This window comes from Orycteropus afer, unplaced genomic scaffold (genome assembly GCF_000298275.1).
Source record: "Orycteropus afer afer isolate SDZICR_OR568_19922 unplaced genomic scaffold, OryAfe1.0 scaffold00038, whole genome shotgun sequence".
NCBI classification, from domain to species: domain Eukaryota; kingdom Metazoa; phylum Chordata; class Mammalia; order Tubulidentata; family Orycteropodidae; genus Orycteropus; species Orycteropus afer.
In genome coordinates, this window is record NW_006921625.1 from 9,080,710 (window position 1) to 9,099,360 (window position 18,651).

Genomic DNA, 18,651 nt, shown 5'->3' on the forward strand with positions numbered 1-18,651 from the left:
GCCAGTATCACAGTTCAAATCTATCAGTTCTTCTGTGGTATTCCTTATTCATTGCTCAGCTCTCACATGCATATGAAGCTATTGAAAATACTTGAAATATACTGAAATGGCTTGGGTCAGGCCCACTTTAGTCTTCAAAGTGATCTCTTTGCTTTTAAACACTTTAAAGAAATCTTTTGCAACAGATTTTCTCAATGAAATACATCCTTTGATTTCTTGACTGCTTCCATGGGCATTGATTGTGGATCCAAGTAAAATAAAATCCCTGCCAACTTCAGTCTTTTTCCATTTATCATAATGTTGCTTATTGGTCCCACTTGTGAAGATTTTAGTTTTCTTTCTGTTGAGATGTAATCCATACTGAAGGCTGTGGTCTTTGATCTTCATCAGTAAGTGCTTCAAGTCTTCTTCACTTTCAGCAAGCAAGGTTGTGTCATCAGCATATCATGGGTCATTAATCCATCTTCCTCCAACCCTGATGCCTGTTCTTCTTCATATAGTCCAACTTCTTAGATTATTTGCTCAGCATAAAGATTGAATAAGTGTGATGAAAGGATAAATCCCTGATGCACACATTTTTCTTGCTTTTAAACCATGCAATATCCCCTTGTTCTTTTTGAAAGACTGACTCTTGGTCTATGCACAGGTTCCTCATAAACAATTAAGTGTTCTGGAATTCCCATTCTTCACGATGTTATCCATAATTTATGATGATCCACACAGTTGAAAGCCTTTGCATAGTCAATAAAACACAGGCAAACATCTTTCTGGTATTCTTTGCTTTCAGCCGAGATCAATCTGACATCAGCAATGATATCCCTTGCTCCACACCCTCTTCTGAATCTAGCTTGAACTCTGGCAGTTCCAATATACTGCTGCAACTGTTTTTGGATTATCTTTAGCAAAATTTCACTTGCTTATGATGTTAATGATATGCAGTTTAATAATTTCCACATTCTGTTGGATCACCTTTCTTTGGAATGGGCACAAATATGTATCTTTTCCAAGTGGTTGGCCAGGTAACTGTCCTCCAAATTTCTTGGCCTTAAAGAGTGAGCACCTTCAGCATTGCATCCATTTGTTGAAACATCTCAGTGGGTATTCTGTCAATTCCTAGAGCCTTATTTTTCACCAATTCCTTCAGTGCAAGTTGAACTTATTCCTTCAATATCATCAGTTCTCAATCATATACCGTCTCCTGAAATGGTTGAACATTGACCAGTTCTTCTTGGTACAGGATTCTGTATACTCCTTCCATTTTCTTTTTTATTTTTTTCTTTTGATTTGGGTGAAGATTTACAGAGCAAATTCACTTTCCATACAGCAGTTTACATATACTTTGTCTCATGTCATTGACCACAGTTTACCACAATGCAACAGCTCCCCTCGCACTTCCTCCCCATAGTTACCTCTTCCCAGTGTCCATCCCTCCATACTCTCCTGCGCCCTGAGCTGTCTCCCTGTGCATAAGCAGCCCTTCCTTCTCCCATGATTGTTCTCTCCAGGGCGTGTGTCTACTTGACAAAGTACACATGCCTGTACTTTGTTTGGCTGGAAACCACAAGCGTGGGTTCAATTCCAGACCTGAAGGGCAGCTCGGGGCCATAGTCTCAGTGGTTCCACCAGGCTCTATTGGACCAGTAAACCGGGTCCCCACCTTTTATTTTTTTCCCTCCAAATGATTTTGAGTTTGTTCCACATTGTTCTCCCTCTCTATCCAGGATCTCCTACATCCCTTCCACGTGGATGACAGTGGTAGCCGGGCACCACCTAGTTCTTCTGGTCTCATAGTTGTATAAGTTGCAGATCGGATGGTGTACCAGTCGCTAGGACTGATTGTTTCCATTAATTTTGGTTTTCTTCTTTCTTCTTGGCGAGGAGAGACCCATCATTGCATCTAGATGGCAGCTTTCTAGCTTTTAATATCCCAGTCTCTACTCGCCAAAGTAGGAGGTGGAACAATGTTTTGTATAGTATGTTATGCCAATTGAGCTTGATGTCCCCTGCGACTATGGTCCCAAGCCTGCAGGTTCAACTACTCGGTCACTCTGGGTAGCTGGCTGTGACTAAGCAGTGATCACAACCTTGCCCCTTGTTTCCATTTTCTTTTGATGTTTCTTGCATCATTCAATATTATGCCCATAGAATCCTTCAATATCGCAACTCGAGGCTTGAATTTTTTCTTTAGTTCTTTCAACTTGAGAAATGCCGAGCATATTCTTCCACTTGGATTTTCCAACTCCAAATCTTTGCACATTTCCTTAGAATAATTTACTTTGTCTTCTCGAGCCACCCTTTGAAATCTTCTGTCCAGTTCTCTTACTTCATCATTTCTTCCATTTGCATTAGCTACTCTCTTTTCAAGAGCAAGTTTCAGAGTCTCTTCTGACATCCATTTTACTCTTCTCTTCCTTTCCTGTCTTTTTAATGACCTTTTGCTTTCTTTATGTGTGATGGCCTTGGTGTTATTCCCACAACTCATCTGCTCTTTGGTCACTGTGTTCAATGCATCAAATCTATCCTTGAGATTGTGTCCAAATTCAGGTGGGATACACTCAAGCTCATATTTTGGCTCTTGTGGACTTGTTTTAATTTCCTTCAGCTTCAACTTAAACTTACACACGAGCTATCGACGGTCTGTTCCATAGTTGGCCCGTGGCCTGTTCTGACTGATGATATTGAGCTTTGCCATCATGTCTTTCTGCAGATGTAGTCTGTTTTCGTAAGGATTTCTCATAAAGGTTACAGCCTGGGAAACCCGATGGCATAGTTCTGCTTTCTCACGTAGGGTCACTACGAATTGAACTCAACTTCAAGGTACCCAACAACAATGGATTTAAACAGTGAAGAAAGAAGAAAATCACTGTGTTCATATTTGCCTCACGCAGAGTTGGTGAGTTGTATGGTGGCCTTGTGGTGGGCTAAGCAAGGTTTCAGAGGCCTCTGGAGAGCTGGGGTCTGCCCCTGCATGTGCCACCAGACAGGTCTGTGCTATGTGACAAACCAGTCTTTGTGTTCATGGATTCAGTGTGCGCATCTGTAAAATGGGATGATTGGACAGGTTAGTTCCACACTCTTAGTTGGAAAACAACTCGACGGCAGTGAGTTTGGTTTTTCTTGGTTTTCTGCTTTCTCTGGGTTAGATGCTTGGTAGAGGTGTGAGGTTCTTAATCACTTTGGGCCCCTGGGTCAGAGAGTGCCTATCCTCGGTGGACTGTACTAATAGGGGAGTCACACAGGAGGTTCTGGACTTGAATGGCCAGGGCCTGCCGAGCCGGGGCTTCAGATATGGTGAACAACCCCTGACCCTGCTCCCAGGGCACCCTGCCTGCCCGGTGACAGCACCGTCAAGCAGTACTGGGATAATGTGTTGCATTGCCTTCCCCTAGACTCTGAGGTTCAAGGACAGAAGGACCTTGTCTACCTTGTTTCACTCATATATCCCAATGTCAAGCACAGTGCCCGGCATATCTCAGATACCAAATAAAAACTGGATAGATAGATTTATGGATGGATAGATGGGGGAATGGGTAAGTGGACAGAATGGACAGATGGTTGAAAGATGCTTCTCCTTGTAGAGTCATTTCTCTTTTGGGGTTCAGCAGAGTGTGTGTCGGTTCACTTCAGATACTTGAGTCTCACCTTCCTTATTTACTGTGAGTCAGACTTTCAAAGGACTTCTGATTGACTCTGAGTTCTGTAGCCTAGGGTATTATCGGTTGACACTAGCAGCCCAGCATAGGAACGAATGCTCACCTGGGTGTGTCTGCATCCCGCAGAATAGATAGGCCACTGTCAGCATCCTGCACTATGGCCACGCCCTTGGCACTCATCAAAGACACTTCGTCTTTTGGCTCACATCTTCCCTGAATAAGGGCCTCTGAGATGTCGTATCGTCCTGTGTGAAATGTTGAGAAAGCAGTGTGTAATTGATGAATGGATTTGCCTTTCTTTCTCCATCTTTAGAGAGCGCCCCCCAAAATCAGGGAGTTGGTGCAGTCATCTGAGACAGTTCTGTGTTGTTGAAACTGGCTGTGCCTCGGCCTTTCGCCTGTCCTAGATGGTGTGGTTGAGTTTCTCACCCGTCAGTCATGTGGCTCATGATAAAACAGGGGCCGGAAGTAAGTCCTTATCCTCCTAGTCAGCAGTGACTGAGTGCCAGCAGTGTGCAGGGTGACGAGGTGGACACTGTGTGGTGTGATAGGTAGGTCACAGGTGAGAAGGTGGTGGTATAAGGTGATACGGAGGTGGCCGTGTGGGGCAGCGGGGCAGGCGGTTGTGTGAGACAATGGGTGGGTGACGGTGTGGGGTACAGAATCCAGACTGGGTTCCTGTGAGCCTTCAGCCCTTTCTTCTCATCTGGTCTCAGAGCTGCCCTGTGACTTCCTGTTGTGGTTGTAGATTTTGTCTAAAATCCTAATGAGGTCTGCTTCCCCAGCCCTTCTCCCATGGTGCCTTCTGAAGAAAACCACCTAGTACATTCTTGGTGGACCCTTCAAGTGCCACATAGCTGTGTGCCATGACTAAGATCACTGTTGTGAAATGAGAGGCCTGATGCCAGAAAGGCATTTCCAGACAGAGGTCTTTGGGGTTGTCAACCCCTCTTTCTGGGGTCCACCTGCCAGCCTTGGAAGGCTGGCTTGGGACTGTGGCTATTTAAGAAGAGGGGGCCTAGGCCTGATGTGGCCCCTGTGACTCATGGGAAGCTGTCTCTGGGCACTTGGCGGGAACCCTTTCCCAGCAATGGCTCATGGGCGGTGCTTCTGTCTCCAGGGGAGGCCAGCGCATCCACGATGTGGGATAACAATGCCTGGACCTTCTTCTATGAAAACAGCACGGATGGCGAGCCGCCCTTTCTGATCCAGGACTTTATCCATGCCTTCCAGCCCCATGCCAAACTGATCGTCATGCTCAGGGACCCCGTGGAGAGGTGAGTGCAGGCCCAAAAAGAAAAGACAGGCTTTCTCTTTGACTCTTTTTTCCCAAAAGCACATGGCCTAACATTTACTACTGAGCCAGCCTATTTAATGCAGAAGCATGAAAACAAAGGAAACCCCCTCCGCCTCCCAGAATTTCCCAATAAAACATAGAGTGCATTGTTCAGACAGTGGTGAGGTTTTCAGCTTGCTCTGTAAGATGTTCATGAACTTGATAGAGCATGACTGTGTCAGGCATCGTTGGGTAACTGCTTACAGACCCAGCTTGGTTCTTCTCCAAGGAAAAGGCAATTTAAAACAAACTGATTGTGGTAAAATATATGTAAAAAAGTGTCTGCACATTCGCCACATTCTAGTCTGTGATACAATGATGTTATGACTATGTTCTCTGTGGGGTGTAGCTGTTTCCATAAGAAATATGACATGCTGTCAGCAACTCAGGGCCCCTTCAGCAACAACACTTTCCCTTAGGCCCCTGGTAACCACTTGCAAACTATGCAGTTAGTTGCCTGTTCTAGATCTTTCATGTAAGTGGATTCATTCTATTAAAATAAAAATCATATTAAGTCAATAATAATAATTGATTGAGGTTTATTGAATATACTCACTGCCACTGAGTTGATTCTGACTCATAATAACCCTATGGGACAGAGTAGAACTACCCCATAGGGTTTCCAAGGATGTTGCCATCTTTCCAGAAGCAGACTGCCCCATTGTTCTCCAGCAAAGCGCAGGTAGGTTTAAACCACCTACGTTTTGGTTAGAAGCTTGGGTAAACATTTTAACTGGAGAGACAAACACGTTTTGGAGACGAGAGAACCTCACAACACCCTTACCAGATCTTATTGCCAAGGAAAACAAAGGGTGGGGACAGGACCGATAAATCTGTGGCCAGGAAGTGTTTTCCTGCAGCAGTGTCTTGAAATACAGTTAAAATAATTACCATGGACCCTAAACTTGGCTTCCAGTCTGACCCTTGGCATCTGCTTCCCAAAATGACCACATTCTTCAAGAGCACAAAGTCCAAGGCAGATGGTCCCATTCTGTTACCTGGACCACTGTCTGACTCAGGTGACTTGCAGGAACCAGTTTCTTTGAGGCTTGAGGTTCAAAAGGACACCTAAGGGTGATGCCCTGTGTGGGTTACCCCAGCTTCCCTGAGAGCCAGAAATCTGGGTTCCAGGAGAATGAAGATGGTTTCTCTGTCCACTGTCTGTCCCTTTGTGCTCGACTCAGTTCACTCAGCATCGTGTTTACGAGGCTCATCCGTGTTGTAGGGAAAAGGCAGCTTGGGAGAGCAATCTTTTTTCTCTTCACGAACAAGATTTTGCCTCTCTTTGTTTTTTAAATAAACAAACTTAACTTGCAATGTTACTGCTATTTCTTCTGTAAATATTATTCTTTGGGCAATCCTCACTGTGTTTATACAAATTGTGGATTGTTTCTTAGCCATTCTGACCCTTGAGCCTCCAGCCTCTGGTGAATCTGAGCTGGGGACATGGGAAGCCTGTTTGGGTACCGTCAGGACTTGCAAAACACTCTGTGTGGGGGTGGGGGTGGGGACTCTCCTCTGGTTTAACTCCTAGAATTCTGCGACTGCCACCTCATGAGCAGCTTTGGATCCTTGTCAGCTCTGCATGTGAGTCTCCAGTTTTTCTTGAGAAACCAAAAGGGAGGACAGTGGAGGGGAAGCTGCCTGGTCTTAAAGATCTGGACGTGTCCAGTGTGGATGATGGACAGCCAGTGGGGCATTGAACGGCCTGTGCAGAGGTAGCCTGCGGGGCCAGTACTCATGTTACCAAAATCGCTGGTGATGCCTGCGGAATCTTGGGAAAATCATTTCATCCACCCTTGCCCCTGAATACCACCATGTCAGAGATGCAGGGCCCCGTCTAGTCCAGGGCCTCCAGTTCTTCCCTGTTTCAAGTCTGGGTCTGTCTTTTGGGAACGTCTACACCTTGGTTGTTTCTTCTAAGTGTTCAAGACCCTCCTGATACTCAGACAGCCCAGTCCTTGGTGTCTTCTTCCTTTGGGCTGAACCCCTGGGCCCCTTCTTTCCTTGGATGACCTGCCTCTCTGGCCTCACATACTTGCCAGTTATAAAAATAGTACATGTTTGTTGTGGAAATTTAAGTAATACAGTGGAAAACAACAAAGGAAACAGACTTTTTAAAGAACACGCATGCTCTCCTACTCAGAGAATACTTCTTATTTGTATTGTGGAATATTTTTTTCCAGGTGTTTTTGCTATGCAGATAAATATATTGATTAGAGGTGTGTGTGTGTGTGTGTGTGAGAGAGAGAGAGAGAGACAGACAGACAGACAGACAGAGTAAGCACCAGAGAATTCTATTGTGTGAACATACAGTCTTAGGTCTTGCTTCTTTCATTTAACACTGTTGACCCCACATGGCATGCTTTAAGGTGACCCTTGTCACTTGTCCCTGATTTATCTCTATGCACACCACTTTTTGGAGTCCTAAGAATGGCTGCCACTGTGTAGCTGGGTCACTGCCTCCCTCAGTCCCTGCCCCGGCCTCCATTAAAGCAGCTTGAACACGTGTTTGCTCTTGGGGCCACGCCGTCTGGCTTGGCCTCCTCAGCGTGCATGGTTCCACGCTCCGCTTGCTGTATGTCTTCCAGCCTCAGGAATCCTTCCTTCCTGGAAGGCCCGGCCTTGGGGCAGCTCCCACGTCCTACCTGGTGGTTCCTACACACCCAGAGGCCGGGACTTGGCCCTTTCCTCACAGGGCTGCAGGTCTGTGTCAGAGAGAGGACAATTGACACAAACCAGTGGTGCCCTCGAGTGGACATGATTATGTAACTTTCGGCCTCGGAAGGAAAGTCCCCTCACCCCCGCTGAGGTGTTTTCACAGCTGCTTTGCCTCTCCCCTAAGCCCTACTCAGCTGAAGTTCACAAGGCTAGAACATTCTCTCAGGAATGTCTTTCTGTCACACCTCCCTAGTCTTCATCCTGAGGAAGGTCAGGCTGGCCTCCACTCCACAGGGCCCGTGGAGAGAGGTGAACAGAGAAGTAGGGGCTGGTCTGTCTCTGAACTCAGCATAACGACTGTTTGAGGTGTGCACCCACATGCCTTTGTTATGGGGAGACATGTGTGATAGTGATTTGTTTTGGTCCTACAGATTCCAGCAAGGGCCACATGAGAGTAGAGAAGGGGTGCTAAGGACAGAGGGGTGCAGAGGAGACAGTGAGCTCGGGCGGGAGGCCCAGGAAGGCTGTCCCGGAGCAGCCAGTGCAGGCCACAAGTTCAGGATGAGCCAAGTTTGTCAGGCAAACAAGGACAATGGGCCAAGAGGAGGGACTGCTCTGAGCAGAGAGAAGGGCAAGAACATGTGCTCTGTGGCTGAGGAGCGGAGCCAGGTTCCCGAAATGTGTCTTTCTTCCTGGAGTCTTCCCGGTCTGAGGACGTGTAAAGGGGCCGTTGAGCAGGGAGGGCAGCTGGATTGGCCACGTTCAGATGGCTGAGCCAGAGGTGGCATCCCAGCCCAGGCTGCCATCTTGTAGAGACTCTTGCTTCATGACATGATATCCCAAGGGGGTCACCAAGAGTTTGCTTTTCTTTTTGTCAGGACAAATGCTCTGTTTGTCCTGGGACCTGAAAGTGGAGGGTTCTTGTCTTGCTGGTCCTCAACTCGGCAGAAGTTGTTCATCGATTCTAAATCTGTTGAGCCCCTACCAGGTGCCAGACACAGGGCTGGGTGCTGAGCAAACGCACCATTGGGAATGAGGTAGGCAACCCCATGTCTGCCCTCTAGGAGCTCACGCTTTGTCAAGGGAGCAAGACACTGACCACGTTGTTCCATATCTGATGGTGCTGAGGAGGAGGAAGGCAGGCTGCCACTCAGATCACGTATCAGGAAGCCAACACAGTCATCTTGTCTGTCAGCTTGGCACGCTGTGGGGCACTGTGTGTTGCTATGGTGCTGGAAACTACACCACTGGTATTTCAGGTACCAGCAGGATCACCCATAGTGGACAGGTTTCAATGGATCTTCCAGATTAAGATAGACTAGGAGCTCTGGTGGTGCAGAGGGTAAAGCATTAGACTGCTAACCTAACTGAACCCACCAGCTACTCCATGGTAGAAAGATGAGGCAGTCTGCTTCCGTAAAGATTGACGGCCTTGGAAACCCTATGGCGCAGTTCTGCTCTTCTTATAGGGTTGCTATGAGTTGGAATCGATTCAATGACAGTAAGTTTTTATGGGTTCAAGATAGACTAGGAAGAAAAGCCTGTGATCTTGTGAAAATTAGCCAGTGGGAACCCTCTGGTTACAGAGAACATTGTCCAACTCGCTTGGTTTGGATTCAGCATCAGGAGGGATCAGTCGCTGGAGAAGACATGGTGTGCAGTGAAGCAGAATGTCATTGAGGGATGGGAGACCCTGGGTGTGACGGATTGGCACAGTGGCTGCAACGATGGACCCAAACATGCCTGTGAGTGCAAGGAAGACACAGGGCTGACTGTGTTTCGTTCTGTTACACATCACGTCACCATGAACCATACTAGACTTGATAACACTGACAACAACAGCCGAGTCGTGGGGTCACTTACTGTGTCAATAATTGATTGTTGTATAACAGATAACCACAAATACAGCAGTTGAAAATTACACACTTTTTTGCAGATTAGGATCTTCCACTTTAGGGTCTTTCAGAGGCTGCAGTTGAGGTGTCGGCCAGGGTTGTGGTCGCATCTGAAGATCTGAAGGGAAGATCCACTCCACACTCACTGGTGGTTGGCAGAATGGGGTCCCTCATGGGCTGTTGGGTGGAGGCTGCCCTCAGTCCCTTGCCATGTGGGCCTCTCCAACATGGCAGCTTGCTTCATCAGCCCCAGAGAGAGAGAGTCTGTCAGCATGTCTGAAGTGATGTCGTATCACTTTTGCTGTATTCCATTGATTGTAAACAAATCACCAGGTCCAGCTCACGCTCAAGGGGAGGGGATTACAAAGCACATGTACCAGGAAGAGGGGTCACTGGGGCCGTCTTAGAAGTTACCTCCCACACCTGTTCTCTGTGAGCCCCTCCTAGGCCATCCCAGAAATGGGGCCTTGCCCTGAGCCGGGAGATGAGGAACGTCCAGCACAACTCTGTTGCCAGCAGCTGGCCTCCACATACACAGTGGGGCATGCGTTTTCTGTGCATATTTTCTGGGTGTGTTACTGACAGCAGCAGCTGCTTCATTGCTTTTGAAACATGTGTAAAAATTTCTAACAATAGGAATTTCTCCTTTTTTAAAACTCATGACTCGTGGCCTGTCCGAAACGACTGGCCCATTCTCCATCCCAGACAGATAAGATGACAGATCTTATGTGTTCAGGTCCCTCTTGAAGAAACAAACACTCCAAACCCAAGTTCCCATTAGTACAACTGGATCCTGGGCCAGTTGCCTGTGTCAGTCATCTGTGAATTTCTGCAAGTGAGAGATTCCCCAGCTACTCACTGCCAGCGGGATGGGGTCAAAGTCTTCCTTTCACAATTTTGCCTAGAAAGGAAAATCAAACAAACCAACAACTTGTTATTTCTAGTTCTAGATTCACATTTAACCTTGATTTCCATAACTGATCAAGCATAGAGAGTTTGGAAATGTTGGAATTGTGTTTAGGCTGTGGGGTCGACCCCTGACTCACAGCCACCCCAGGCTCAGTGGGATCAGACCATTGAGATCCACAGGTTTGTCACTGACTGACTTTCAGAAGTAGGTCACCAGGCCTCTATTCCTAGTCTGTCTTAGTCTGGAAGCTCCGCTGAAACCTGGTCAGCATCACGAAAACATGAGGTGCATTGCCGGGAATCTAACCTGGGCACCCCGTGTGAAAAGCAAGAATTCTACCAGCGAACCACGACTGCTCCATTGGAATTATGAGCAAAGCCGTTCCAGTCACATTTAAGTGTTCAGAGAAGTATGCAAACAATCGGTTCATTTGTTTTTCCCACTGGAGGACAACACAAGAGTAACAGCAGGTGGGCCAGGATGGTTGCTGTGGCCCAGAGGGGCCCAGCCAAGAATTCCTGCTTTGAGTTTCTCTGTACTGGAGATTGTAATAATTTAATACTGAAGGAAAGGATGTCTATGCTAAATTGGCCCAGTTAATGACAAAGAAGCTGCCAATTACAAGAGAGTTTTTCTTCGTTTAATCTGATTCTTAAGTGGAGAAGATGACCCTTTCCAAAGGCTTCACCCATTAGCCTCCCGCCTCTTCATTTGTGAGCTGCTCAGTAGTCTGCCTCTTAATTCAGGGGCAGTTGCAGCCCCCATTAAGTGACGAAATGGCTGGCAGGGGCCGACCCCTCCAACTCAGTGATGCCCCTCTCTCACTCAGGGATGTTGGAGTGGGCTCGCACACAGCATCAGGGACTCTGGTGCCTGTGTTGTGGTTTGATTCTGTGAGTTGTCTGCCGTACATGGCAACACTCACCATGGGGAACTGTTCGATTCCATGTTTTATAATGATGAGCCGGGGGGAAGGAGAACTGGGTGCCGTGAAGAATTAGAGTGACATTTTGACCTAACCCCTTGAGCCTTGGAACCCAAGTTGTAGTTCTGTTACTCTGCTCATGCAAACGGATTTGTTTAAACAACTCACAGGACTGGTTAAATAATGCATCTATCATGACTATAACCATGGCCAGAATGAGGCTGCTAATGAAACACATCCGTTTACATGGTTGGTCATTTGCACACAGCAACAATCGGCCTAATAGTTCAGATGGGAAGCCCAGTCTCATTGATTTTCTTCTGGCAGGAGAGTGTGTGTTGGGGTGTGTGGTGGTGGGGGGGCTACCTTGTTGAGGTGACAGGGACACAGCCTAGAGGCGCAGAAGGATTGCTTTCAGACCCTACCTCTGCCACTCAGCTCTGTGACATCAGGCCTCATTTCCTCTTCCATGAAGTAGGGAGAAATGGACCTGCTTGTAGGGCTTTGAGAATTAAACAAAGCCAAATCCATTGCCATTGAGTCAGTTCCAACTCATAATGACCCCCATTGGATTTCTGAGGTGGTAAATCTTTATGGAAGCAGATTGCCCAGTCTTCCTTCCAGGGAGTGGCTGGTGGGTTTGAACCACCAACCTTCTGGTTAGCAGTCAAATGCTTTAGGCACTGTGCCACCAAAAAAAAACAAAAACAAACCAAGCTTACTACCACCGAATCAATTCCAACTCATAGTGACCCCTCCTTGGGTTTCCAAGGTGGTATCTTTACAGAAGTAGATTGCCAAGCCTGCCTTCCAAGGAGTGGCTAGTGGGTTTGAACTGCCAGCCTTCTGGTCAGCAGTCAAATGCCTTAGGCATTATGCCACCAGAGGTCCTTATTTGAGAATTAAAAGACCTCATAGATAGCACTGGGCAAGCGGAAATATTACCGAAGACTAGCTGGTATTTGCAGGTCTTCTTTGCAGCCACCGGTCCTAACCAAATTCATTCACTGCTCATTCACTCCCCCAGTACTACTGCAGCACCTCTGATGTGTTGGATGCAGAACTGACGTTAGAGAACAAACCCCATCCTGCCTGTGCCTTCATGGAGGTTACGGGTCACCGAGGGGCCAGACCAGGCTGTGTGAAATGACCTCCCATTTATGGAGCACTTACAGGCCTGGCTCTTTGCCCTTCCCATTGCCCCATTGGTGCTTTCCACATAGTGCAAGGGTTGTGATGGCTAGTAGACAGGGGAGGCTCAGTGAGGTAAGTCTCCTATCTGATGTCACATGGTTAGAAGTGACCACAGTGGGGTTTGCTCCCCTGTCATCCAATACCTAGGCTGATATTATGGGGAGTGTTGATGGGTATAATCTTGTGAAGGACGAGGGGGACAAGCAGGCAGGGGAGTGCTGGACTGTGAGGTCTCTGCCCACCCCATGGAGAGCAGTGAGCTGGGGTGACCCTTCAGAGTGGACCCTGATTGAGGCTTCTTCCACTGACTATCTTTAGTTGTGAGGTGCTCTGGGAAGGGCGTGCCTTTGGGTAGGTCTTTTCAGCCTGGGTCTGGACTATGAGCCATCAGCTGATGACTCCCCAGTTTTGCAGAGTCTGTGAGAAGTAAGAACCCCAGATTTTGCAAACACCTAAGCCTGGGCCCACCTGAGCTTTCATTCACCCTTGTCCCTGACAGAGAACAAGATGGAGCCCCATGGTAATAACCAGCACAGACACACAGACACAGGCTGGAGGGAGCAGAACTGAGCTGGCCCTTTGGAGTTACTGCATGCCTTTGACTTGAGCGGGAGTCTCTCCTGTGCTGGGACTCCTTCTCCAGACAGCACAACTTCTGCAGCCCGTGGAAGCCCCTGGTTAATCCCACAGATCCATGTTCCCAGGTAGAAGAGGGGAGCCTGGTGCTGGAACAGTCACACGACACTTTCCCTTTTACACACTTGCACAAGTCCTAGAAGCAGGCAGTTCCCCAGCACAGATGGATTAGTGCTAATGTCTGTTGATCTCAAAAGGAAACCGTGGGCAGAGATGGAGTGGGGGTGGGCTGGGATGGGAGGAGGCCACTGGAACACAGAGGTGATGACGGGCACTGACGGTCTCGTGCTCTTTCTTCACGCCAGCCGCCCTCTTCCTCTTTCTCTCTGGAGCATTAAGAACTGCACCTCGTCCTCTGGAGGAGGATGGCAGTGGAGTGTCTTGAAGCTGCCTGTTCGTTTCCTGGTGATTCGTTTCCTGGTGAAGCTGTTTATTTGGGTGTCCCTGATACACCTTTCTATAGGTGATAAGAGTGGTGGGAGGTCACTTTAATAGAGCTGGACCGTGGAGCCCTGCGGCGGGCAGCTAGGAAGACCTGCAGTGCCGGTCCAAGGACAGCCGAGGCCTCTGCTGGGTGCTCTCTGAAGGCTGTTTAGGGGTAGCCGCTGGGGAAGGGCCCATCTAGTTACTGGTGGGAGGAGAGGCGTCCTGCTAAGGACTCCGGTGTGTCTGACACTGTTTCTCTGGGAAGTGTTTATAAAGCCATGGGCAGGCCTGGGTGTCCCCACCCGGATTTTCTGGAAAGGGCGATTCTCAGGGGGAGGAGCCGCTAGGTGAAAAGAGAGATTGTGCTGACCAAGCCAGGATCGCAGAGGGACTTGGCATTGACTCCAGGCCAGCCATGGGGAGCCAGCCAGGTGGAGCACCAAGACTGTGCCTCCTGGGGCGCTGGGACCTATCAGAGAGGTCAGCTGTGCTGGAGGGGTGGGGAAAGGCACCGGACAGTACGTAACATGTACAACCGGCCCTGATGTCTGGGGTCCCAGTGACAAGTACCACCAAGAGGGTGGCTTACAGTGACAGGTATGTATTGCCTTGCAGTTCTGGAGGCCAGAAGTTCAATTTTGTGTTCTCTAAAGACGGGATGGGGGGAAGATCCTCTCATCTCTCCAGCGGTCCTTGGCTTGCAGTGTCCTCCACTCTCTGCTCCGTCTGCCCGTGGCTGTCTTCCCTCTGTATCCAGGCCTGTGCCTTTCTCTTCTTTTTATAAAGACACCACTCAGATTGGGTTTGGACCCATCCCACTAGAGTATGACCTCATGTTAATTGATAACATTTTGAAAGACCCTGTATCCAAACAAGGTCACATTCACAGGTCAGGACTTCGGTGTATCATTTGGGCACAGGTCATCACACTTGGTGTGCAGTGCCAACTGTCTTCAGTGACGGTCCTGCACCCTGGATCCCAGCCTGGCCTTGATGCTGCCTGTAACCTGGGCCAACACTCTGTGCACCTGGGCATTCTCACCTATGGAGTTGCTTGATGTCAGAATCACTGGCTCATCATGTCACAGTGCCCTGTGAGCTGTGACTGACTTGCAGACATGAGAGATGCATGGTGTTCTTGCAAGAGGCACTGGCTTCAGTTTCCACAAACGTTCCCTGAGGACTGTGGTTGGATGCTCTGGAAGAAACAGAGGTGGACCCAGAACAGGCCTTGTGCTGAAGGACCTAATGAGCAAGAGAAGACCCCGCCCGATGTCCCCATCCACAGGAAAAAGGTGGACAAGCTCTGCACCATTTGGACATTTTGAGGTCCAAACGTGGATGTTCCATCTGGCAGATAATGAGCTTCGCTGATGCTACGGCTGCAAATGACCCAGATGCCTCCTCCGGGCTGCTGGTGGCCACACCTGCTTTCTGCTTCCTCCTGATGGGAAGTCCATGGCTGTGATTCAGTGTGACAGAAGGACCTGCTTCTCAGCAACAGTTAATGGCCTTTTTTCCTTAGAGGAAAAATACACGTAATCATTATTGATGACACTGTATGAGAGGTTGGGCAGCTATTGATTACTACTAGTGATTTGAATCGGGAGGCCAGCAGATGGAGACTAATGAGGCCAGCAGCTTGGACTTTCTTTGGTGACCAACTTTAAGAAGACCCTCCCTCCGTGTGGCCCAGATGGTGACATGGCATGAGGAGGGGAGATGGAGGACACACCCATGCCCCACTCCTTGGGGGCTCCTGCCTGAGGAGATAGGACTGCTCATATGTGGGCCACTGAGCCCCTGGAGCCTAGGGAAGGCGGGGCCAGCCCCGAGCGGCCAGCTGCTCCCGGCCACACGTCAGCGTCAGCCTCAGAGCCTTCCTTGAAGCTTGGCTCTTTGGAAAACTCCTGAGTCTGAAGCTTGTGCGTTTTGAGCTTAGTGACCTTGGTGACATCTGATGTGAGTCCCTCTGGGAACTGACGTGTAAAAAACTTAACAGAGCAACTAGATAGTGGTGATGTTTGCACGACTTTGTGAATTTGCTATAAAACACTGAATTGGACACCTTAAATGATAAATTTTATGTCATGTGAATTATCTGAATTTAAAAATGATAGTAACAAAAATAGGAGCTTTGGTGGTATAGTGCCTAAGGCATTTGACTGCTGGCAGCCAGAAGGCTGGCGGTTCAAACCCACCAGCCACTCCTCAGAAGGAAGATTGGGCAATCTACTTCCATAGTGATACCACCTTAGAAACCCAAAGAGGGGTCACTATGAGTCAGATCTGACTCGACAGCAGTGAGTTAGGCTTTTTATGGTTTTAGCAGCAAAAATAACACAAAAGAAGGAGAGAATCAGAAAATACAGGGAGCATTCTTGCTGAACTGGTGACGTTTGAGCCGAAACACATGGAAAGACAAAGGAAACCATTATTTAAGAGCTAAAACTTGAAACGAATGAGCGACTGCAATAACCAGTAGAGATCAGCTTGTCCGAGTGATCCATGACACAGTGGGGGGTTGGTGTGTTACTGCTGTTGAACGGCCTCTGATGCACGGTGACCCCAACCCCAACAGAAGGCCACGCTGCCTGACCTGTGCCATCCCGGGGTCAGTTGCAGGTTGGGCTGTCGAGAGCCATCGAGTTCCCACCGCCTGTCTTCAGAAGTAGATTGCCAGGTCTTTCTTCCTAGTCAGAAGAAGAAGAAGCTGGAAGCACCGCTGAAACCTCTTCAGCATCAGAGTAGCACGTGATCCACGGATACATGGTGGTGGTTTTACATGCGGTGCATTCCGGGATCTGGAACCTGGGTCTCCCACACGGAAGGCGTGAATTCTGCCAACAAGCCACCACCGGCCGATGCAGTGTGTGCTGGCTTTATTAGAGACGCGGAATCTCTCCTTGTTGTTTACGCCTAACATGCTGGTCCATGACCATGACCATCAAGCCACTCATGTTTATCTGGAATGTGTGTTTAAAAAAAGACTCACTGCCATAGAGTTGATCCCAACTCATAGTGACCCTTCCTGGGTTCTGAGGGAGTATCTCTATGGAAGTAGATTGTCCAGTCTTCCTTTGGAGGAGTGGCTAGTGGGTTTGAACCGTCAGCCTGCTGGTTAGCAGTCAAATGCCTTAGCTGTTGTATAGCACACTGTCCCTGTTTATCAGTCTCCTGTAACCGATTAACTAATCCCTTAACAGAATTGACTTTTTGTTCCTAATCACACTGCACCTAAAACACTAAAATACATACAAGAAAAAGAAAAACCCAGCCCAAAGTGTTAGCACCCAACTCTGCTCGTTGATTTCGGTCATTGGTTTGTTTCCTCTAACTTGTGAGGTCGGGGCCACATCCTGTTCAGTCAGTGGAGTTTGAGGTCAGGCAGACATGGGTTGTTAGGTCCCCAGCCCTGAGGCTTCCTTAGCCATGCGACCTTGGCCAAGCTCCTTAACGTCTCTAGAGGTCAGTTGAGGATGAGGTGGTAGCGGCCAGTGTGTATGTCATCAGGTGGCTGTGGAGACGAAATGAGAACCTGGGCACAGATTTGCACAAGGCCTGGGGACGGTCAGCCCCGAGTGTACACAAGTGTCAACCCCAGATGGAAGTGGAGACGGTGATAGGAGACCAACCTGCAGGGCACTCCCGCAGAGCCTGGCCCAGAGTGGAAACCAGCTGCCGTCGAGTTGACTGTAACCTGTGCTGACTCACGTGTGTCAGAGTGGAGCTGTCTCCACAGGGTTTGCAAGGACTGGTATCTCAGAAGAGTCTTTCTCCTGGGACCCTTGGGTGGGTGTGAGTCACCAACATTTTGGTTACCAGGGGAGCAGGTTAACGTTTGCACCATGCTAATGGTGAGGGCCTTTCGGTAGCTGCTCACGCTTTCCATAGTGATCCTTAATCCAACCTTCTCACGTGGCACCTGGCTTGGAGCAGCACCCTATCAAGGTCATCGAGTAAGTGGGTGAAACTGGTTCTAGGGGCCTTAGGGTAACAGGGGGAGTTTCCCAGGGCTGCTGAACAAGTGCCACAAACTGGCTTAAAACAACAGAAATTCGTTGTCACGGTTCTAGAGACCAGAGCCTGAAGTCAGGGTGTCAGTAGGGCCGTACTCCCTCTGACGGCTCTAGGGAAGGATCTTCTGTCCGTCTGACGTCTGTGGTTGTTGCCACCCTTGGCGTTCCTTGGCTCGTATGGAGCTGCGTCACTCCTGTCTCTGCCTCTGTCTCCCACGCTGGCTTCTCTGTGTCTATCTCCTTATGAGGACAGTCACTGGGTTCAGGGCCCACCCTCATCCTGTATAACCTCACCATAACTTGGAATCTGCAGAGGCCATGTTTACAAATCCAGTCATGCACAGGTATTGGAAGCCAGGACTTGGGCATATGGAGCCCTGGTGGCGCAGTGCTTAAATGCTCAGCTGCCAACCAAGACCTTGGTGGTGTGAATCCACGTGGGAGAAAGACCTGGTGAGCTGCCCCTGTAAAGAGTACAACCTAGAAACCCCTACGGATTGGACTGGACTCGATGGTACCTAACAGTGAGTCCAATGGGACCGCATCTGAACTCGACGGCATCTGCAGACAGCCTATTTCAAAACAGAGTCACACACACAGGAACAGGAGGTCAGGACTTGGACACGTCACGGTTCAGCCCATCAGCGTCACCATCTGAATTCTGTCACAGGGCCTTCAGGCTCACTGCTGGACACTCCTTTGTCCTTGTGCGGAGAGATGCAGTCATTTTCTGAGGCTCCACATACAACCCCATTCCTCCTCCTGGCAGGGTCACCACCCGGGACCCCTGCACTGCAGGGGAAAGGTAGCCAGGCAGGCTCTCTGTGAGCACTGGCCCGCCATCCTGGGCACGTACCGCAGACTGACAAACCCCAGCACAGAAGGCCTGGAACGCGTCTGGGCTTATATTTGGAATTGCCATTGGAAACAACCCTGGCCAAATGTGACACCCATCTGTGCTGGTGGTTTGAGAGAGAGAGGAGGTGGTGGTTTCTC

At 48.9% G+C, this 18,651-nt stretch overlaps 1 protein-coding gene across 1 annotated transcript in view; it reads left to right on the forward strand.

Annotated features, from left to right (window-relative positions):
• CHST15 (carbohydrate sulfotransferase 15) overlaps nt 1–18,651 on the forward strand; it is a 38,975-nt gene that overhangs the window by 5,997 nt on the left and 14,327 nt on the right. The window contains exon 4 of the mRNA XM_007936809.1: nt 4,774–4,930. Within this exon, the coding sequence (XP_007935000.1) occupies nt 4,774–4,930 (157 nt within the window). The remainder of the gene's footprint in view (nt 1–4,773; nt 4,931–18,651) is intronic.